The sequence below is a fragment of the Cyprinus carpio genome, chromosome B2, assembly GCF_018340385.1.
Source record: "Cyprinus carpio isolate SPL01 chromosome B2, ASM1834038v1, whole genome shotgun sequence".
NCBI classification, from domain to species: Eukaryota; Metazoa; Chordata; class Actinopteri; order Cypriniformes; family Cyprinidae; genus Cyprinus; species Cyprinus carpio.
In genome coordinates, this window is record NC_056598.1 from 18,550,386 (window position 1) to 18,573,232 (window position 22,847).

At 37.7% G+C, this 22,847-nt stretch overlaps 4 protein-coding genes across 5 annotated transcripts; all 4 read left to right on the plus strand.

Annotated features, from left to right (window-relative positions):
* Positions 1–85: 85 nt before the first annotated feature.
* On the plus strand, positions 86–4,429 carry si:dkey-154p10.3 (zinc finger protein 182). 2 transcript variants are annotated; one of them, XM_019116087.2, is made up of 8 exons: positions 86–288; positions 663–1,179; positions 1,498–2,200; positions 2,296–2,383; positions 2,626–2,850; positions 3,486–3,619; positions 3,988–4,111; positions 4,203–4,429. In XM_019116087.2, the coding sequence occupies exons 2-8, from the start codon at positions 664–666 to the stop codon at positions 4,414–4,416; spliced, it is 2,004 nt and encodes a 667-aa protein (XP_018971632.1). In that variant the 5' UTR covers positions 86–288; position 663; the 3' UTR covers positions 4,417–4,429. The 2 variants fall into 2 exon arrangements, with proteins under 2 accessions (XP_018971632.1, XP_042574446.1); XM_042718512.1 differs by lacking the exon at positions 86–288 and adding an exon at positions 294–314.
* A 980-nt stretch (positions 4,430–5,409) lies between these two features.
* On the plus strand, positions 5,410–6,710 carry LOC122136215 (PX domain-containing protein 1-like). Its single transcript, XM_042718514.1, has 5 exons — positions 5,410–5,659; positions 5,753–5,853; positions 5,934–6,048; positions 6,142–6,241; positions 6,362–6,710. The coding sequence occupies exons 1-5, from the start codon at positions 5,410–5,412 to the stop codon at positions 6,573–6,575; spliced, it is 780 nt and encodes a 259-aa protein (XP_042574448.1). The 3' UTR covers positions 6,576–6,710.
* Positions 6,711–8,250: 1,540 nt separating this feature from the next.
* LOC109102723 (melanopsin-like) lies at positions 8,251–10,507 on the plus strand. Its single transcript, XM_019116095.2, has one exon. It carries the CDS (start codon positions 8,712–8,714, stop codon positions 10,224–10,226), a length of 1,515 nt encoding a protein of 504 aa, XP_018971640.1. The 5' UTR covers positions 8,251–8,711; the 3' UTR covers positions 10,227–10,507.
* A 684-nt stretch (positions 10,508–11,191) lies between these two features.
* On the plus strand, positions 11,192–13,730 carry LOC109099337 (transmembrane protein 53-like). The gene is made up of 3 exons (XM_042718513.1): positions 11,192–11,427; positions 11,647–11,750; positions 12,666–13,730. The coding sequence occupies exons 1-3, from the start codon at positions 11,373–11,375 to the stop codon at positions 13,362–13,364; spliced, it is 858 nt and encodes a 285-aa protein (XP_042574447.1). The 5' UTR covers positions 11,192–11,372; the 3' UTR covers positions 13,365–13,730.
* Positions 13,731–22,847: the final 9,117 nt, after the last annotated feature.

Below are 22,847 nucleotides of genomic sequence, written 5' to 3' on the forward strand. Positions count from 1 at the left end.
TATGAAACGCAGAATAACGAACAAGAAGCCAGGGATCTTAAAATTACGTGGCTACGAACAGCTGTCATATATGTACTGTTCACTTTTTTTGCCCACACACTCAGTTTAAACCAGTTAAAATAGTGTTTGTACATGAAAATAGTGTTTAGGTTTGTCAGTATAGAGAATAATATAGAAAATGGCACATTTTACGCTGTATCTGTGTATGGTAATTACGCACTGGTCCCTAAATCGCATGTTTGCTTCCGCAACGCAAGTAATTTAAAGATACAACGCTGTCTGATGCAGGTACGCACAGAATTTACACATCATTGGTACACATACACACATATAGTTCAACTGTGAACGATTTAACAGTTAATTACTTTCTGAAATATTGGATGAAGTTTGTGTTTACTGTAGCGGATGCTAGTAGTGCTAGTTGGTAACTTAACTAGTAACGTTAGTGTATGTGTTGTGCATGAGCACATTCTACGTCTGACGATTTCATAGTGTTGTGCAATAACAGTACACTAAATCTAATTAATTAGCTATCAGTATATCCAATGTCCAGTAGCCTTATTGAAGTGTAAAACACTTAATGTTTCATACTCCGGATAATTTAAAATACTGCCTAATGACTGTCTACTGATCTATTTCCCTCCTTCTCCACTGTTTTCCAGAATGGGTGGATTTAAAGATACATACCAAGATGTTCAGCCAGTAACCCTTCGACTTGCAGAAGAAAATGTAATTTCCAGTCTCTACTGCAGCTCAGCCGAGGGCATTGAAGCTCATGTGTCCACTTTAGTGGAAGCTTTCTTAGTTGAAGTGTACCGATGTAGAATCTGTCAGTTTACCAGCAGCCAAAAAGCCAAGATTAGCCATCATGTCTTGGAAAGACATGATCCAGTGTCTCCATGTCCCCATCTGCCATGTCTGGAGAAAGAGGATGAAGAGAGTTTGGGTGTAGGAATGAGGGTTGATGATGAAGAGGAGGTCGACCACAACAGTTCTCCATATGACCTAGAGAGTGATCTCCATTCTGGCTCCAAAAGCAGTGATGATCAGATGGACATGGAGCGCATGTCTTTCCTCCTTCCGATGTACGGCATGTTTCAAAACATCAGCCCACGGTCATGTGACATTGGCTTAGGCTCCAACTCTGATGGGAACTTGCATGTGGCACAAACCTGTGAGGTGACTAAAGATTTGTGCAGTGTTAAAGGGATAGTCCACCCTCACCTTCAAATCTGCATGACTTTCTTTTTTCTGTAAAACATAAGATATTTGGAAGAATGTTGGAAACCAAATGGTTTGGGTTCCCATTGAGTTCCATTGTATTTTTTTGTCTATGCAATGGAATTCAATAGGAACTGAAACTGGCTACATTTTTTTATAAATATGTTTGTAATGACATAAAGTGCATAAATGATGACAGGATTTTCATTTTGAGTGAACAGTTTAATTAATTTAGTTTGAAATGTGAGAAAATGCAACTGTAAATGTTTTTTGAAGGTAAGCACGCTCTTTGAGGAGGATAGGCATGATGAGGACAGCGAGGAGGAACCTGTGTTTCAGCTGGAGGATGCTAACACAGATCTAGCCGTTCCTTTGAACAGTGGAATGGACACAGAAATCCAGGATGAAGAGATGGCCCAGTCAGCTCATCTCATGACTCTAGGGTTGTGCAGAATTTCAAGCACTAAGTGTCAACCTCAGTCTGTGACCTCAGCAAAAAGCCTGTCCCATCCAGAAGGTGAACAGGATGCTGGACATGCCAACATGGATGCTGAAATGCAGAAGCCATCTGAGGAGGATGGCGGATTGGCCTGCATCCTCTGTCAGATAGTTGTATCCAGTCGTAGTATGCTAGAGGTGCACCTGAAATGCCATAGTGGAGACCAAGGCTTTAGGTGCCCTCGCTGTGGTTGGGAATCAGAAGACTGGCTTGATATGGAGCAGCACTGGAGAGGACATGGTAAAAGAAAAGGCTCAAAGAGGCATAAATGTAGCATTTGCCCCAGGACATTTAGAAGAGTTGACTCTCGTGATGCACATGAAGAAAGGCATAATCAGCGGCATCACTGTCGGTCTGTGTCTGGGGGTCTGGTGCAGTGTTCTCTGTGCCTGGAATGGTGTCTCTCAGGGAAGGAGTGGGAGATACACCAACAATGTCATTTTCAAGGAGGATTTAAATGTTTACATTGTGATTTCAAAGGTACAAATCGATTTACTTCTATTTTTGCAGTTTCTTATATTTCCCTTATTATTATTTTTTTTTTTAAATATTTGTCTCTTATATTTCTCTTTTAGAGAAGTCATGGAATAAGACCCTGAAGCATATTCACACTCAACACAAACAGCTTGACACAAGTCAAAAGAAACAGGCTGCTCACAGTAGGTAAGTATCAAATGTTTTCATTCAAATTAATTTTTTTGTCATCTAATTCAAAATGCTGTAAAGCATTGGTTCTTAACTGGGGGAGGCGGTTATTACTATGGGGGAAGTATAATTTACAGAAACTATGAGTGTGTCCACAGTTCAGAAGTATTCCAATATTGTTGGAGTCCAAAAAAAGGGGTTGACTCTGTTACTCTGCTTAAAAGCCACTGTTGAATGTTGACTTCTTTGTCTGTACTCAGAGAAAACCAGCAACTTAACACATCCACCAGGTACCCAGAATGCTTGGGAAGAATGAAGCCAGAGTCGTGGTCCCAGGTTAGGAAGAACAGGGTAAAAAACAGGGTTGTGGCAAGGGAAAAAAGCAATGAAAGAGGAAAGGACAGAGTGGGACACCTGAAGAGTGACACATCTGTTGGACTCACTGTTTCTAGACGGAAAGAGTTCTGCTGCAACCTCTGTGACAAGTATGAGAATGATTTCATTCCTAACTGATTTCATTCCACATTAGACAGTAATTATCTCAACCAAAAGAATGCTAATGATGTTTAGCATCTTAAGGTGGATGTATTTTATAGTATGTACAGTTCAAAAGTTTGTGGTGTTTCGATTTTTAAAATGTTTTTGAAAGATATCTCTTATACTCACCAAAGCTTTGATAAAAAATACAGTAAAAACAGTAATACTGTGACATCTTATAATTTAAAATGATTTAACATTTTCGGTTTTAATGTATTTCTTATTAAAACATTTCTTATTGTTATCAAAGCTGAAAACAGTTGTGCTTCTTAATATTTTTGTGGAAACTGTGATAAATTTTTTAGGATTCTTTAAAGAGAAGAAAATTCAAAAGAACATTTATTTGAAATGGAAATCATCTGTAACATTGTAAATGTCATTACTGTCACTAGAAATCAATTTAACATGTACTTGCTGAATAAAAGTATTAATTTCTTTAGACTTTTTTTCGAACCCCAAACTTTTGAGCTGTAGTGTATAATATTTTTATAGTGGAAATGCACTTAATATACCATATTACTTTCTTTTTCCTTTGAGATAACTGTTGACTGTAATTGTATAATTTTTCTTTATCTCTGTACAGGAAGTTTTCTACCAAGATGACAATGCGGCGTCACATGGGCATTCATCAAGGAGATAAACCATTTAAATGTCCACACTGCCATTACTGTGCTCGTCTCAAAGCCTCGCTCATACAGCACCTCCGCGTACACACAGGTGCAGTTACAAACACATTCTAGATATCTTCTTTTAATAGTAAACATTCTTTTTTATGTATATGTATTTGGTGCAGTAGCAGTAGATCATTGTTTTGGAATTACAGTGACGCATCTTGTCCACCGCCTTTATTATCCTTGGTCACTAAACAGAAATTATGATCAGAGCCGAGCCAATAAATGACTTTCCCATGGTACTTTATTTAGAAATCCAGCAAATATATGGAGAAAGACGGCTCATGGTGACATGCAGAGATTTAGAGCTTCGTGGAAGTCCTTTCAAAAGACTGGTTCTCATGGAACAGTTTCCATGACATTGCTTTGCCTGAGTGTGAGAATTCCAGTGAAGTGTTTTTCTTCTTGCTTTAGGTGAGAAGCCCTACAAGTGTTTGCAGTGCTCCTATGCTTCTATTGACAGAAGCTCTCTGCGCCGACACTTAAGGACACACACACAAGAAAAGCCTTACCGCTGCCAGTACTGTCCTTACAGCAGGTACATGCATTCACCTGTCATAAAGTTGACAGGCTACACTTGTTTCATACTACATCTGTAACTAAGAATGAGGCTGTGCATTTCACTTCAGCATCCAGAAGAAGAGCTTAGACCTTCATTCACGGCGTCATCACACTGGAGAGTCATTCCCTTGTCACCTGTGCCAGTATTCCACACCAGACCGCCAGCTGCTGGTGCGACACAAGAGGAAACATCACAGTGCTGAACAAACCACAGCACTGGAGCAGAGGAACTGTTCTGGTTCCCAAACCGCACCTTCTCAAAGAGCACGGACTTCCAAATGATATTTATGATTTCTAATAAAACTTTAAAGTCAAATTTTACAGTGACAAAGCAAAGTATTGTTTTGTTAATAATGCAAACTTCTTGTAATAATTCAGTAAATTCCATATGTCATCGCTAGTGAAATGTTATTTCATGGTTTTAAATAAGAATAGATCACCTCAGAACTGACACAATAACTCAAGTCACGGTTTAATAAGTTCAGTGGAATGTAGGGGAATGTTATCTGGCCTATTTCAGTAGGTGGTTAATTATAGCTTTAAAATAGAAAGCGATTAAAGGATTGACCCATGATGCAGCAAGCGTAATACTGATCTTACCACGACAAGCAAATCCTACTACCAATCCAATAGAAACTGGATTATTTCACCTGTTGCTCAACGCACGAGCAGCCAAATTCGTATTATCAGAGGAACGGAAGCTTTAATTTGTCATTTTGTATTAAGGCTATCGTTGATTTTAACATCTTTTCTGTTAACATCCATTAAATCATGGGTCTCGCATTTTTTTTCTATGACACTTTTCACGTCGAGCTCAATTTTATGCAAACGAGCAGCGATACGCTTTAGCAACAACCAATGAAATTGCAGCGAGTGACCTGCCGCCTGATGCAATTGGATGCTGCGGTAGAATAGGAACGCCTACTTGCATCCGTCAAGAAGAATAACTGACTTGAAGATCGATTTAATCTTGAGAAATTCCTAATTTTGGAAGAGAGTTCACAGGGAATGTGCACAAATGGAGCTTTCAGAGCTCATTGTCTGCAGGCGAAGAGAAACTCGTAAGAGTTTGAAGTTTGTTCAGCTTGTGTCAGAAGATTTGCGAACTTATATCAGATAATAAACCCTATCTAATTTCGATGGAATATTCGCCGTTTTAGCAATTGTATTTTTCGTTTTTACAGCGGAACACATTTCTTATTTCGTATTATTCACTTTATTTTAAAATACAATTACTTTTAATACTATTTAATGCGTTTATGATACGACTCCGTTATGGCAGGTGTTAATATGGAGACCTTTTCTCGTCTGACCGTGAATGACTGTTGGGTCGTTGGGCTCGAGCGTTTCGCTGTTGGTGCTGCTGGAGAAGAAGAGGAGTTTTTCGAGATTAGGACTGAATGGTCTGAAAAAAGCATAACATATCTGCGAAGGAGATATTACGATCTAGCAAAACTTGTTAAGAATTTAAGTATATCATTTCCAGACGACAGAGGACGTTTGTCTCAATCAATGATGCTTAAGGGTATGACATTTATGTACGTTTGTGACATTTGAAATAAGTGGTAATTTAACTGATTAGAGACTTAATTATTCTGTATGTGTATGTTTTTATCAGCACTACAGAGGATAAAAGAAGCAGAGGAAAACAATAACGTTAAAACGAGGTTGGATGAAGTGGAAAAATTACTGAGAAATATAATCAAAATGCCACAAAAGGTGCTTCTTAGACTAGCCTATCAATAATAAATGTATGGATAACCTATTGTAAATAATCATGCATGCAATTTATTTTCCAGTTCTCTCACTCTGAGGCAGTTCTTACATTTTTCAAGACTTCTCCTCTTGACTACACTTTGAAAACCATGTATGAACCAATCCAGCCTCTCTACCAGAGTCCTGTCACTGTAGCTGGTGTGTTCGTGAGTTATAATGTTGTATTGATCTTGAACTGATACTTGAGTTTAAACTATAGTTTTTAAGCTAATATATGATGATTTTCTACAGATGTAAGAAGGGCCAATGGGTTTTGTTTGGCCAACACAGAAACTGTTCTTTTTGATCCATATTTACTAGCACAAGGAGCAGACACATCATCAACGTACAGGTAAATATATGACAAATTAACATCCTAATAGCTACTCTTCTCGTCGGTTGAGATATTGCACAAACAAATTTGACATATATGGAATCAAAATGCGTATGCGTCTTATTTCATCACATCCAGCTCTGAGATTGAGTCCCAGATATGGACTGGAATGAGAATTCCAAATGGGATCAAATGCATAAAGGAAACTGTTCACAAACCTGGCAATAGCTTCATGACTGCTGGTACCCCTGAAAGTAAAGACACAGACTATCAACTGAAAATATCACAGATTACCACCAGCAACATGACCTACCTCGACCTACAAGCCTGTGAGACAGACATTCTTGAATGACATCGTGCACTTGACAATGCAATTACAGCTTTCTAGTGTGGAAGTCCACAGAAATATTCATTTTTAAGGCTTAGTCTGTAAGAATAATATTTTTTAAAATAAAATAATACATTTCTAAAGGATTTCTAAAGATTTCTAAAAATCTATATGAATAGTAATTTTTAAAGTTAAGATTAACTGTAATATTAATTAAAAAAAGTTAACCACACCTGATTAATGTTCTTTGGTTCATTTGCTAGCATTTACAAATCATATAAAAAGCTTAGCTGATGAGTGATAGCTCAAGGTCATTTATTGTGAAGGAAGTCAACCAATTATGGAAAATGTCCTGTGAAGTTGTTTTACACTATATAGCCAAAACTTATGTTGATACCCATCACATATGGTTGTCAGTGTTGGAGGTAACGCATTACAAATAACGCAAATTACGTAATCAGATTACTTTTTTCAGATAACAATGTAATGCATTACTTATTAATTTATTTAGACAATATCTGAAATACTTTTTCAAATAAGTAATGCAAGTTACTTTGTTTTCCAATTATTCACTGTCACCACTCCTGCCCCCATGTTGAGAGAAATTGGGAGTGAGTTGCAGAGGCAGAGGCACTTCCTTCAGGCTGAGGATAAATTAGTCTTCCTTTTGGTGTGAAAGAGCCTTTCCTGTTGCCAAAAATACATTTTTTTCTTTTTTTTTTTCTTATTACTAAAAATAAACAAGCCTAGCTCAGGTGACAAAAAAGTTACGCAAATAATGAAACATTACTTTCCATAAAAGTAACTAATGCAATAATGCAATATTGTAATGCATATATTATTGTAATGCATTACTTTTTTAAAAGTAACTTTCATCAACTCTATATATGGTTGTTGAGCATTTAATATATCAAAACCTTTGGCACGAATGGTTTCCACTCTTCTTGTAAGTACTCAAATATGTGTATGGGAATCAGACATGTGTCAGTGAGGGCAGACACTAATGTAGGATGATGAGCTTCAGTGGGGTTCATGTCTGGGCACTTGTGTAGGCCTGTCAAGTTCTTCCTCAGTAAATCATTAATTTATGGGCATTGCATTGTGCACAAAGGGGGCATTGTCATGCTGTAGGAGAAAAAGGCTCTCACCAAATTGTTGCCACAAATTTGGAAGCACACTTCTAAAGAATGTCATTGTATGTCTGAGTATTTTGAGATTTTTTTCTACCTCTGGAATTAAAGGGCCTGGCCAAATAGTTTGCCCATTAACTAGAAGCGGCATGTTCACATACTTTTTGCCACTTACTAAACTCAAGGTCAAAATAAAACTATATTCAGTTTTAATAATGACTGCTAAGACACATTCATCTGTTTTTTTGCCAAGTCCTTGTTAAGAAAAATATTGAATGCTATAGGCTGATCATTATTTAAATGGGACAGGGAGAATCATTTCAGTCCACGTTCAGGTCAGTGAGCATTTCCCATAATGAGGGATGTTAATCAGTCCTTATTGGAACAGTCATTGTGCTCCACTTTGACATTGCATAAATTGATTTGGCTCACTGCATCCACTCAAACAATCCATACACTCTTATTTTGGATCAAAAAGTTATTTTTTCCCCCATCAACATCTGCCCTAATTTACTTATCTAAACAACAAATAGTGGAAGCATTTTTATATTTAATGACTAATAAAAAACAGTTTTCATGGTCTACATTTCTTCCTTTTGAGATCTTTCCGCAGGGTTATCCAACTCACTGCCAACATTTCAAATGAAACATTCAAACTTGAAATAATGTTATGTTTTTCTCTGTGGCAGTCCCATTTACTATCAATATTATGCATAATTTTAGATGATTTTTAAAAGTTTAAAATATTTAGAGTGCTTTTTTAACATAACCATATGCCAAGTGACAATTTTTGTCCATTGCAGCTGGCCAAGCCACAAACTACTTACTGATCAATAATAACTTGATGGTGCATTGATTAGTATATAAAAAGCTAATGTAGTGTGCCACCATTCACAGACTGACACAGAGAGGAGAACAGCACTGTTTATGATTTAACATGAGAATTTAACCACTTTTTTCACTTCTCTTAATAAAATTACCATCGGTTTTGTATACAGTAATTTACGACTGAGACATAAAACCTCACAACATGAGCCATCACTCCTCATGGAGAGGGCATCATTGTGTCCCTGGAGACATCAACTGCACTGCAGTCTTTAAGGAGTCATTGGGCAGCAGGAGCTACAAGTTGCTCCATGTGCCTTTCCATGGGCCGACCCATAACAACCACCATGAGCCTCCTCACCCGTTCCCCACCGTGGATGTTCCTGATCATGCCCACTACATCATCGGCTCTGTCATCTTAATAGTCGGCATCACCGGAGTGATTGGAAACGCACTGGTGGTCTACGTGTTCTGCCGGAGCCGTACTCTTCGCACTGCAGGAAATATGTTTGTGGTGAACCTGGCTGTAGCTGATTTCTTCATGTCCCTCACCCAGTCACCAGTGTTCTTTGCCGCCAGCCTGCACAGGCGCTGGGTGTTCGGCGAGCGCTTTTGTGAGCTCTACGCCTTTTGCGGCGCTCTCTTTGGGATCTGTTCCATGATGACTTTGACTGCCATAGCTGCCGATCGCTGCCTCACCATAACTCAGCCTCTCACCCTCGTAGGCAGAGTTAGTCGACACAAAGCAGGTGCGGTATTGGCTATCGTGTGGCTCTACTCCCTGGGCTGGAGCCTTCCACCATTCTTTGGCTGGAGTGCTTATGTTCCAGAGGGTCTTCAGACTTCCTGTTCTTGGGACTATATGACTTTCACTCCTTCAGTGCGTACATACACCATTCTCCTCTTCATTTTTGTGTTCTTCATCCCACTAGGCATTATTGCCAGCTGCTACTTTGGAATTTTCCAAGCTATCCGAGCTGCAGGGAAGGAAATACGAGAGTTGGATTGTGGGGAAACGCACAAGGTGTATGAACGCATGCAAAATGAATGGAAAATGGCGAAAGTCGCCCTCCTGGTCATTTTGCTTTTTGTAATATCGTGGTCGCCCTACTCCGTAGTGGCCCTTACCGCCACGGCTGGCTATTCCCACCTCCTCACTCCCTACATGAATTCAGTACCTGGTGTGATCGCCAAGGCCTCAGCCATCCATAATCCCATCATCTATGCAATTACGCATCCAAAGTATCGGGCAGCTATTGCCCGTTACATTCTGGTACTCCGCCCCATCTTGCGTGTCAAAGAGAAGGATCTCCGTTCCTCTTTTAGTTCCGGAAGTGTCAGTTCCCGTCATTCGACCCTCACCAGCCAGTGCTCTCTGAGGGTTAGCATCGGCAATGCTGCACGAGCTAATGGCCACTGGGGGAAGACGCGCTTGTCTTCTGCTTCAGATAGTGATTCTTGTTGGACTGAGAGTGAGGCTGATGGTTCCAGCGTCAATTCCCTGATCTTTGGTCAACGTGTGTCCATGGAGATCTCTACAGATACTGCCATTGTCTCACCAGGGTCAAGTACTAACAGCTCCAGTGGGCAGAAGCTGGAGAAGATTCACAAAGTTGTAAGCGCACCGGTCCCGTCTATTACTTTTGAAACAGATGCAGCTGATGGCGAGTCTCTGTCTGATGGGAAACCTTTGCTTCTTGGGGGGAAAGAAAGGGAATGATGCTTCAGAGTAATTTTGGTACTAGTAACTTGAGTAGTAGTAGCTTTGACCTATTCTTTTTTTATTATAAATATATATTCACATGCCCTTCTTTACTTTACAAGCCTCTGTCTTGTTAGTTTTGTGAACTTCAATGATTTCCTTTGTAAAATGTGTTTGTTAATTACTTCCTTTTTATTAAAACCTTTATAATAACCATCTTTTTTCCCTTGTTTAATCTGAGGATGTTTTGGTATGGATTTTAATAGCTGAGTAAATGTATCTAAAGGATGTTTGGCATCATTTTTATTTAATAAAATAATAAATAAATAATAAATTAATAAATAAAACGGCATATACAAATATCTTAAGCTGTCTTGTTTATTTCTAACAATCATTGTATTTCTAATTTTTGTGTCGCAATAAAACAAATCCAATTTTTCATGTTTTATACCTGGGGTCCAAAATGTTAACAGTTCTCACAAAGGCATTAAACGTTATTTACTAAAAGTTTAAACCTCACATTTAAAGTGAATATAAGGTCACATTTAGTTTTGCAAGATAAAAAAATGGCAATTTTGGTTGAGGAGTATATTGGACTTTGAATTGGTGTTTGAAATGCCTGATTTATAAATGTTTGAAAATGTAGTACTGTAAATACATTAATTTTGTCTCATATACACAACTTGGACCACTATAATTGTTTCATTTATTACCCTCTTTCTTTGTACATATTCCTACAGTGGCTCTAAAATATTTAGACAATTAAAATACATAAAAATACATTTAAAAAAGTATTAATTTCATTCATAGATTATCAAGCTTGTCAGAACTTGCACTTTATATTTAACAATGAGAAGTTGTCATATTTTATTTTAAACAGGATATCTATTGTTGAATCGGTGTAATTTTAATGAACAATTATTAATCTTTTAGCAAAAAGTGCCTTTAAAGAGCCTTTATTTTGAACTTGTCTCTTGTGAATCGTGACCCGGATGTTGTATGAAACAATGGCACGCTGATATTGGCTGCTTCTCTCGGGATGTGTTATTGTGTACTGCCCTTGTCTGTGACTCTTTTCTCAGCAGTGCAAGAGCAGTGAAATGCGACACTCGTTTGAAGTGAATTATTAATGAGAGAAAGACGACTGGAGAAATAACCGTCAATATGGGGTATGATGGTATAGACTACAACATTGTATTTCCAGAGACACTCACCTCAGGTAAGTGCTGTTCTGAGGCTGACAGCAGCTCGAGTCTCTGGGTTGCCTTGTTGCCCAATTCCTTGCTCATATGAATGGAAGCCTGCAAGCTGTGTTTAAACCTTACTTTAGAGATGTTAAATTGGAACGCTTCAATAGGAATGTGTCACTCATTTCACATACTGTAAGAGCGTATCACTGGATCCTTGTTTGGGCACATCATTATTACTGTCTTGACAGAGAAACACTGGCGCGGAACAAAGGAACCAGTCGTTATTCTGCTGGGCTGGGCGGGCAGTAGAGACAAACATCTCGCCAAATACAGCTCTATTTATAATGAACAGGTGAGACGTTTTCCTAAGCCCTGCAAACATACACATGTTGTTCTTTCTTCAATAATGGTCACTATTTGTCATGTGGGCTTTTAAATAAATAATCTCTCTTAAGCGCACTTGTCACACTCTCACTAATTTACACATTTTCACATTAATTTTTCTACAAATCTGCACCACAGAGGAATTGTCATTTTTGTGTTTTTACAAAATGTCGTTAGCATTTACATTAAATCATGAATAATATTTAATGTATACCAGATACCAACAAAGAAAAAATATTTTCACAGCTATACTGGAAATGATGCATATCTATCTATCTATCTATCTATCTATCTATCTATCTATCTATCTATCTGTCTGTCTGTCTGTCTGTCTGTCTGTCTGTCTATCTATCTGTTAATATAATATTTGAATATTATATTTTTATTTATGTTAATCAAAAATCTTATTTCTCATGTTTCATATCGAGCATTATAACTGTTTAATTGTAATTTGGAGGAATGGAGGAACAATATCTTTGAAATCACTTTCTGAAAAAATGTTTTCAGCTGATGAACAGTAAAAACATTCATGGCCAGTCAGAATCCACCCAAGTTTAAAGATTTTGATCATTTAAAGCAGCAGATGATGTAACTTCAGTGCACGCTTATATTGAACAGAACATTATCATCTGTTAGTCTGGACTAATATAGTTATAGATATACTTATCACTATGGTACGCATTCTTTGTGTGAACAGGCCTTATGACATTAAAATCTGTGTATAAATGCCATTTGGAGAAAAAAAGTTTTAATGTGACCTTAATCTAAAAAAAAAAAAAGAAATCTGATAATTTTATCAAAAGTCAATCCATTGGGACACAAAGGTGGACCATAGTTACACCTATGCATAGAGTACTGATAACAGCTTCTCTTTACTTGGTAGGGATGTGTGACTCTACGCTACACAGCTCCTTTGAAGACAGTTTTTATTTCAGATCCACTGGGCTACAAGGAACTAAGAAGCACTGCGGAAAAATTACTTGAACTTCTGTTTGACTATGAAGTGGAGAACAACCCAATTTTCTTCCATGTGTTTAGCAATGGGGGCTTCATGCTTTACCGCTACATCGTTGAGTTATTGCACAGTCACAATCAGTTCAGCACTCTGTGTGTGGTGGGCACGGTTGTGGACAGTGCCCCGGGCAGTCAAAACGTTATAGGGGCACTCAGAGCACTCAAAACCACCTTAGGGCCCAAAGTCAATGTGCTACTGCAGTACTTCCTCCTGGCACTGTTTGCTGTGGCCGTTTTCCTTCTCAGGGTGGTTTTGTATCCTGTGACCAAGTACTTTCACAAGAACCACTACGATGCCATGATGGAGCACCCGGCACCTTGGCCTCAGATGTACCTCTATTCTAGAGCAGACCGGGTGATCAGATACAGGGATGTGGAGGAGATGGTTAAAGTGTTGCGCGAGAAAGGGCTGACAGTTGAAAGTTTTGATTTCATCACCCCAGCACATGTGAGTCTATACAGAGACTGTCCAGAAGACTATTCCAGCAGGTGCAGGACGTTTCTGACCCGTTGCATGAGTTCATCAGAAGAGACCATGACGAAAAAACGCCTTCAAGTGCAACACTGAATATACAGTCTTTGACCAGCTTGTTAATATACACACTGTAAATTTATATGTGCACCAACCATCATATTTGTGGAATAAAAGCACTGCTATTTAATAAATTAAATGAATTGTTCTTAAGCCCAACATTAAATTTTAACAGGATTACATTTGTATCCTAACCTTTATTGTATTTGTCTTATGCTGTGAATTAAACTGTATTTAGGGGGTTATGGATTTGGTACATTATTGAGATTTTTAGACAATGTGAATGAGTATGTTTGAGTATTTAGACATTTTGACTGAATAAATTAATGTATTTGACTAGTGTGCCTCCCTTAAATAAAAGCTTCTGTTGACTAAACCTGAATAAAGTCAACCTTTCCAAAGGGAAGTCAGTATTATCGGTAAGCTGTCCAGTTGCTCAAACTTATTAGACAAGTCTTACAATTTAGTCAGATACTTTTTTTTTTTTTAAAGTCATAAGTTGTTACGTAAAACTGTAGATTTAGTCTAATATGAAGCTGCAACTGTCATGGAATTTTAAAAATAATGTCAATTTATGTTTATCTGAAACTGCATATCAGTTGTGAAGTGATTCACAGTTTTGGAACGCTTTTAACTCCGCACAGTAAGGTCATCTGCTGGTTAATGTATTGTAAAAGCAATGAAAAACTAAAATTAGGCCTACATGACCTTTTGTTAGTATGATTTACATTTCGAAGCACTGATTCGAAACAAAAGATCCATTGTTTTTTAAGCTTGCGTGTTACTAAAATTTTCTATTTCTGTTTATTCTCTGTTTCTGGTCTACACTATTTAACCTGAGAGTGAATGCTCTCGTGGAGATTAAAACAATGTATGATTTATAAGAAAATCATTCTTTTGAGTCAGTTCTCTTTAATAAAGTATATTGAACCGATATAGTGATTCTGACGGGTTTGAATCAAGATGGTTTTCATAAAAATCTTTATCCAACAACCACAAACAACGGGATGGGTCTTGAAAATGTATTGTTCAACCCTCAAGCTGGAACTGCTCTGTCAGACCGGTCACTCAGTACAGCACCAAACAAATCCACTGAGTAACAATGCTTCTTTGTATCCATATTGTAACTTTGCCCAGTATTAACAACACCAAACCAGTTCCCTGTGCTCAGCTGCCATTGTATCATCATTTACAGAGTTCATATATATCATATACCAGCATTATAGAAGATCTTCAACAGCAATGCAGTACCTTCACTACCCTTATATTTGTCATAGAGAGATATTTCACTTCAGGCAGGTAAAATTGGCCTTTGTCAATCTTGACAGTATTTGTGATCAGGAGGGCTTTAAATTGGTCAGGCAGAGGTTCTCATGGCATGTCTCCGACTGTCATGTCTGACATTTCAGAGCGAGTCACTGGCATTTGTCTCTCTGGAAAGCTGGCTGTGGCACTTCATATATCATTTCAAACCACAAAAGAGAAAAAGGGAAGAGAGAAAGAGAGTTTATTTATCTGATTAGACAGATGAACATCGCTTATTGGAGTGCATCATAAATGAACAGCTTTGTTTCTGTCTGGTTGGTCAAGATGATCGCATTGCTTATATTTTCTTGAAAAAAGTGTTTCAGGACTGACTTCAAATAAAATTGTTATGTGACAGTACTATTAGTTTTTTTCCCCTCCAAATATAATTTTGATTACCATAATAAATAAATTTATGAAACAGAATAAAAAATACAAACAAATCGAAATACAAGATTTGCAAGAGTTCTCCTTTTGTGTCTTCCCACCTTTGTTTTGCTGCAAGCCACTGTTTATTCAGCTGTAGCACATTAGTTTCAATAGAGGGCATAATTTCTCCATGATTCACCTACTGTTCTTTTAACAAAGCGCCTCACTCTGTCCCTTTGACTTTGTTCTGTGTGATAGCCACCCCCCCACACACAAATCTAACAATAACACCACTGTTTACAAGGCTTAAGGTTTACTTCCTACTGTGTAAAGCATGTGTGTGAAAAATCAATTAAGCACAAGATTTAAACTCAGCTAATATTATTGATCACATCTGATACTGAGATCAGGAGTAAAAAACATCCAGTCTAAGGTTAAAAGGAAAAGATGACCTTTTGGCTTTCAGAGAACTTTTATCATTGGATTTCTTTTAAGCAGCAGGCTTGTGTAATTGACAGCACAGTGTATAATGACAACGCCTGGAAAAAGTCCTGAAATTGCCCTGAGAGTTAATGAAGTCGCACAGTGTGATGAGGGAAGATTGTGGTGGAAAGGGGTCAACAGGCCTCTTCAGCCCTCTCGTCCATGGAAAATGGCTGCTGTCAGCCGCCGAACATTATGGGAATGTGAATGCCCACACAGCACACTCACCCAGAGATTAATGATTTAAAATAGTGCCGTTTGGCAGATGAGCCTCCTTTGCACTGTAATGGACAAGAAACCGTGAGAAAGAAAAGTAGGCTCCTAAAATAGTTGTGTAATTAAATGTGTATTTTTATAATTTACATTTAGTCATTTAGCAGGCGCTTTTATCCAAAGTGACTTACAAATGAGGACAATGGAAGTAATCAAAATCAACAAAAAGAACAATGATATGCAAGTGCTATGACAAGTCTCAGTTGGCCTAATGCACGTAGCAAAGTTTAGTTTTTATTAAATAATATATAAAAAGAAAACAGATAGAATAGAAAAGAATATAGCAAGCTGCTAGTGGCCTTTTTTGCTTTTGGTTAATTGTATAATAAATAAAAAGAAAACAGAATACAAAAGGAATAGAGAAGCTAGTGTTAGTTGTTTTTTTTATAAAGTTAGAAATGAATAGAGTTCAAGTCTAAAAGGGGCAAGTTTAAAAAAAAAAAAAAATAGAATTAGAATATACAGTGCTAGACTTAGAGGGTCAAATAAAGACGAAGGAGATGTGTTTTTAGTTGATTCTTTAAGATGGCTAAGGACTCAGCTGCTCGGCTTAAGTTGGGCAGGTCATTCCACCAGGAGGGAACATTTAATGAAAAAGTCTGTGAAAGTGATTTTGTGTCTCTTTGGGATGGCACAATTTTTCGGCTCATTAAAAATGAATCTTGCTGTCGTGTTCTGGATTAATTGTAACGGTTTGATAGAAATGGCTGGAAGACCTGCCAAGAGAGCATTGCAGTAGTCAAGCCTGGACAGGACAAGAGCTTGAACAAGGAGTTGTGACGCATGTTCCAAAAGAAAAGGTCTTCTTGATGTTGAATAAAGCAAATCTGCATAGTGTTGCTGCATCTGCAGCAACACTATGAACTTTTATAATGATATTATTTTATAGTTAAATCATTATGCAAACACATGTGCAGAGCTCTCGGCATGATAGACCAGCGACTAGCAGATGACTAGCAGACAACGTGCCTCTTCATTTCTCTCCAATACGGTAGGAAATCAAATTAAACGAAATGCGTTAACTGTGCCAAGATGATTGACAGGGCAGTTTAAACAGTGACAGGATGCATGTAACTAAGCAACAGAGTGTCCGTTATAGAAGCAGCTATGACGAAGTAGTATGTCCCAAAGCTTGCCTACTATTCTTCTTCATACTCAGAAGTATGTACTTTTTCTTCACAAAAAGAGTACATACTCTTAGGGCATGGCGAAATGGGACACAGCATAAGTGCTTAGGGAAGTTTGTGAGCAGTGTTGCCAACTTGGCGACTTTGTCACTAGATTTAACGACTTTTTAGACCCCTTTAGTGACTTTTTTTCCAAAAAGTGATTAGCGACAAATCTATCGACTTTGGAAAAACCTTAGTGACTCTCTAAATGTCACCAGTAACTGTCCTGAGCGAGCACAAGGTCTTGTTTCCCCACTGCAATCACACCCCTCTGAAAAAATCACTTATCAGCTTCTCTTTTGTATTAAATTTGAAAAATTATTTTGACTGTTTATTCTTGTCATGCGCTTATATTAATATATACATAACAGTTTGTGAGCACGGATTAGGGGAAAAAACAGCTTAACAGCTTTGAAGTGCCGACATTATGCAGAATTCAAATACGACGTGATGACGTCATCAATACGTTAATGACGCATTACATCATTTAGCGACATTTAGCTACTTTTCAAGCAGGGTTTAGCTACTTTCCATTGCAAATAGTTGGCAACACTGTTCGCGAGTGCATGTCTTAAAGTAAACTGGAACGCAGCCCCATTCATAAGTGTAGGAGTAAACCGTCTTTGTATTTCTATAGTCTTTCTTTGAGCAAGCGCAGGAAACAACACAGTATGAAGATACAGTATGAGATACGACACAGTATGCGATACAGTACGAGACCAAATGTGACTTCAGCACGTCTCTACCATAGACCATAAAAAACATGGACGTAGTGTCCGTGATGGACAACACAATCTTAAATCTTTTACTGTCTATGGATGGATGTCACCTGTAGGTTTCCGAAGAGCGTTTTATAAATTATAAGCCTACAGTAGGCGGAGCCAACCGTCGCCATCTTGGCAGCGCATCACCGCGCGTCAATCCCAGATAATCGAAAATGGGCAAAAAGGCGGGAGCCGGTTGCTGAAACCACGCCCACCTAGCGCGACGGCAGTGTCAGCAGAGTCAATCTACCTGTCACTCAAGTGGCCGCGCCCTTAATTATGCAGAATTTTAAGGTTTAATATAATTTAAACGGATGAGTTAAAAAAAATTCACTCCCCTCACAGTTGTCAAGAAGGGCAAAATTATCTATATAGACCGAAATAATTTTTTGAACAAGGCTGTAAACATGTTTTTTTCTGCTGTAAAGTTGGGGCTTTTAACATGGGGAGTCTATGGGATTGACTCCTTTTGCAGCCAACCTCTAGCGGCCAATTGACGAATTACAGTTTAAGTCACTTCCGTGGTGGCCTCACGAGAGAGAGCGGGAGGTTGCCGCTTGGTCTCAACCACACAGTAAATAAAATGTTTTTATACAGTCTATGAAATAAAACAAGCGTTTCCTAGCAACGACAACTGCGCCAAACACTGAATAAATACTCTTTCGAGCTGCTTTTAACTTCCGCTGATTGACTGTTTCTCTCAAAGAGTACATTAATAATAATTTAATTATAATGATAAATCATTTACATGAACTTTTTTCTTTAGTTATGCATCTACGTAAGACACTGGCTACGTTTAGAATGGAATACTAGCTTAGAAATCACTGAATACTCAGTACACTGCATAGTGCACACTATTTTTAAATAGTTGTATGTTGCACATTTTGGGAAATAAAAAAGGTCATCTATGTATTCAGTACAGAAAATGTGCATGCAGTTCAAACAGTATACATTGTATATACATAGTACTATGCAGGAATTTTAAGAGTACTAGTAGTAGTATGCTATTCTGAACACATCCACGACCTACCTGCTGGTGTCAGTGCTGTAGGCCTGGGTGTAATGTCCAATCTTGAACAACAGATGGCAGTATCAGCCAATGCAGCAGTATTGCTAGAGCCTAAAAAATATGTCCATTAGCAAAACAGCCCAGTAAATCATAGAGAAAGCTCCAATTTTGTGTCTAACAAAACCCGAAATACACTTTCTTTAACACACAAAAGTTAAAGTCCAATTACTTTTACTTTCTCTTACACTTTATGGTCAGAGATATCCATTTAGCTGTTTGGAGAAAAGAGAAATAAAGCTCAGAATTAGATAAATTATTAAACAGACCCATTTAGCTACATTAAGTTATCATATGCAGAGTTATTTCTCATTTTTTTAAAATATTTATTTTGTTTTAGTAGTAGCACATTTGCTGGTGCTGCTCTCGACCATATAAAACGGAAGACTTTATCTTTTTTATTTTTTATTTTATTTTACTATATATGTTATTTATTTATTTTTTTAAAACATAACTGGAATTATAAGATAACCCGAAGCATTGGCATTTACAGTCAATGGCCATCAAACGCAGAGGGGGATGTCTTTGAATTTTCTAAATCTGTTTTGGGATTTTGTGACTGTCACCCTCTTTTACTTTGAGTTTAATGTCAAATCGTACATCTGTTTTTACATGCATTGCCCTTTGGATAACTGAGATAGACTGCTTGTGAAGATATACTGCCATATACAATTGCCATGCACTCAGTTAGGTTCATGCTCCATTTCTGAAGAGCAATATCTGATATGATATTGTTGCCCTTATCCAAGAAGAAATGGCTAAGTCTGTCATGACTGCAAGTTATTAGATAGCCCAGGAAGAAGTTTCAGTATTTCAGAGGATTTAAATGATAAAACTACCTTCCTGATGATCAGAAAATTGATAAGATGATACAAATAAAATGTATTTTTCTTTAATATATTAGAACTGGATCATTAAAAAAATCAGTAGCCTACATAAGGACTAAATGTGAATCTAAATATAACTCAGAAATGAGGGGGGCTGGATATAAATGCAGACTAATTTTAAAAAAGCTAAATCCAAAACTAGACTAAAACAGAAACTAAACGAAATCAGAACTGAGAACAACTAAAACAACCAAGACTGAACCTACCCAATGGATCCAGCAGATAAACTTTCTTAAATCTTCAGACACTCATCATTGGTCCAGTTTATTATATGTTTTTGATTCATCTTTACTGAATTAGTTTATGCTTCACTTGCATCCATTCTCCCCTTGTTCCCAAAAGTCCCCAAAAAATGTAAATTCAGTTATCATTAAACCACTCCCACTGTACGTTTTTTTTCTTCCGTGGATCACAAAAGAAGATATTTTGAAAATGTCCTTTTTTGTCCATGAGGTCTAAAACAACACAGATTGTTGTTGTAGACCTCTAAATGAATTTTTTTAAAATGCCTCCTTTGACGTGAGTATGAATAAATTATGACAGAATCAACAGTTTTGGTTAAATAAACCATCAATCTCATGAAACCTCTTCTGAGATATTTTAAAATTGAAGATACCTCCAGTCCAGTCAATTCTAAAGCCTTGTTGGCCATGCCTAGGTTTTGACCTATCCTTCCTGAAGCTGGTTGTGTCAACAGTGTTGTATTTTATGCGGTGTCTCAGGTTTAGAGGTTAACCATAAGCCGATGTCTCCGTCTGCTCTTTCCTCTTCCATCCGCTGTATTTGTGTCATCTTTTGTTTTGCAGCTTTGGATGTCTGGTGTCAGGAAACAGACACATATCACATTAGTGTTTGTCCTTCCATCTCCTTCACTCCCCCGCTTTTTTGGCACAGCGACCCGCGGTGCTTACAGTAAGCCTGCAGGGGCCATTCCGGCCCGCTGGCCTTTTCCTGCACCTGTTTCAGAGGAGACATGTTGTGTTAGAGCTTCAAGTCCCTTTCACTAATGAGCAAAGTGTCCCACCGAAAGGAACATCGAACATTGGCCCCCCTCCCACTCGGGATGAAAGCGCGAGAGAGACATGACCAAAGTCGTCTGCGCTTTGACAAACATGAAAAGCTTCCCTGGTGTGTAACTTGAGGAATTGGACACTCAGAGAAGAGAGAAGGGCTTCCAGTTGGACTAGGCTTGCAACCGACCTCTCCAACCCCCCTTGGAAGTTTCCACTTATGAGAATGAAGAGAAATGAAGAAGAAAGGGTGAGGGAAGAGAAAGGGGCCCTCAGCGTGCGAACAGCTCCTCTTGGAGCGCGTGTTGCGCGAGATTGTTCAAAGTGACTGTGCTTCACAGAGCCCCTTCAAGAGAACATCTCCGGTTCTTCACAGCCATTGTATCTGACAAGCAGCGGGCTCCTGTTAAAAGCACTGTCGAATTAGATGTACAAAACAAACCGATTCTACACTAGAGGTGGACTTGGTTTGAGAGCGCACGTGTTTCAGCGGCGCATAGTTTGAAAGATTGAAAGTGTAAAAGTGCAACGACACTGGTCCCCGAGCACGCGTGGGGTGTGTTTAATTTGACTGATATAGGGCGCCGCAGACGGAAGTATGTCTAATGAAGGGGAGAGATGTACTCTTGTGTGACAGCCCTCCAGAAGCAAGGGCTCACAGAAGCTCTACAGAGGAGAAGAAACAAAGCAGCAGGCTTTTGATTCTGCCTTACAGCTGACACTTCAGCTTCTCTTGTTCTCTAAGGCAAAAGTCCCTTTGTTATACTTTCTGTTTTATTGGATTTTCAAGTATATATAATACTCAGATATAAGAGCAAAGAGATATAAAGTGGCCCTAAAAATATTTGGACACTTTAGCCACATTTAAAAAAATATGAATGTCATGTGCACTAGATAACATATGTATTTAAACACACACACACACACACACACACACACACACACACACACACACACACGCACACACACACACACACACACACACACACACACACACACACACAAACAAACACACACACACACAGTTATATAATATAATATAATATAATATAATATAATATAATATAATATAATTTTTCTGTTATATTTATTTTGTTATAGTTTTTTTATTCTCAATTCAGTTCAGTTCAAATAAGCTTTATTGGCATCACTTGTACAGTATTGCCACAGCATTGGCCATTACATGGGCAATGAACAAAATAATGATTATATAACATAAAATAAAAATAAATCAATATAAATAATAAGTAAATAAATACATAAATGCAAAACTCAAACGAAAAACTAACATAAATACCCATAATTATGAGAGAGCAGAGTTTAGTCCAAAGCAAATCCAAGTAAACATAAAATATTTTTATTAAAAAATAATCAAGCATTGCAATCACTACCTGCTGATTTAGGTGTCATGACTGAAGCAAAAAAGAAATAAAAAAAAATTGTCTTCAATACAAATAATACAATATAAAACTACACACAGATAAATACTTATACAGGTACACACACACACACATAAATATATACATATGCAAAATATGTACTATATGTATGTGTGTGTGTGTCTGTGTGCATATTTATAGTTTTACATATTTATCTACACACAGATATAAACATGTGTATATTCATGTATATATATTTTCATTAAAAAAAGTGTTGCTCTTGGATTTGCTTCAGACTAGGCTCTGCTCTCTCGTCTTTAAATAATGACAAGCTCTTCAGCATTGCATCAGTCTGAGTGGGCTTTCTGACATTATCCCACTATTACAGATCTGGACCGAGCAGTGGTCTCTGTCTGCCCTCTGCACTGTCAGGTAGTTGAGCCAAGAGAAAACCTTGGCATTCTGTTAAATGACTCAGCTTAACCATGGGTTACTCCGTTTTATTTTTCACAATAATGTTTTTCATCTTTTAATTAGTATACTAAACTATTATTTTCAACAACAGTGTGCACTGCATAGCCAATGTGTTATGTTCTGAGGAATACCTATATATAATTCCAGAAAAATATAAATGAGAATGAAAAATTCTATACATAAAATCCATACATTTCATTTTTAAATAATTATAAAATCTCTCTGTGTGTGTTTATTAAATGTGTTATATTCCTGCAAATACTTCTCATGTAAATAACAGAGGCTCCTGGGGAGCAACAGCCTTGACATCATTATAATAATCTCCTTTGTGTGCTTAAGA

Bases quoted from the DNA above. Each gene is read 5' to 3' on its own strand.
- si:dkey-154p10.3 (XM_019116087.2), top strand. From the start codon at position 664: ATGGGTGGATTTAAAGATACATACCAAGATGTTCAGCCAGTAACCCTT. The intron at 2,384-2,625 runs GTAAGTATCAAA...GTCTGTACTCAG, and splicing joins AAACAGGCTGCTCACAGTAG to AGAAAACCAGCAACTTAACA. The intron at 2,851-3,485 runs GTATGAGAATGA...ATCTCTGTACAG, and splicing joins TGCTGCAACCTCTGTGACAA to GAAGTTTTCTACCAAGATGA.
- LOC122136215 (XM_042718514.1), top strand. From the start codon at position 5,410: ATGGCAGGTGTTAATATGGAGACCTTTTCTCGTCTGACCGTGAATGAC. The intron at 5,854-5,933 runs GTGCTTCTTAGA...TTTATTTTCCAG, and splicing joins TAATCAAAATGCCACAAAAG to TTCTCTCACTCTGAGGCAGT. The intron at 6,049-6,141 runs GTGTGTTCGTGA...GATTTTCTACAG, and splicing joins GAGTCCTGTCACTGTAGCTG to ATGTAAGAAGGGCCAATGGG.
- LOC109102723 (XM_019116095.2), top strand. From the start codon at position 8,712: ATGAGCCATCACTCCTCATGGAGAGGGCATCATTGTGTCCCTGGAGAC.
- LOC109099337 (XM_042718513.1), top strand. From the start codon at position 11,373: ATGGGGTATGATGGTATAGACTACAACATTGTATTTCCAGAGACACTC. The intron at 11,428-11,646 runs GTAAGTGCTGTT...CTGTCTTGACAG, and splicing joins TCCAGAGACACTCACCTCAG to AGAAACACTGGCGCGGAACA. The intron at 11,751-12,665 runs GTGAGACGTTTT...TTTACTTGGTAG, and splicing joins GCTCTATTTATAATGAACAG to GGATGTGTGACTCTACGCTA.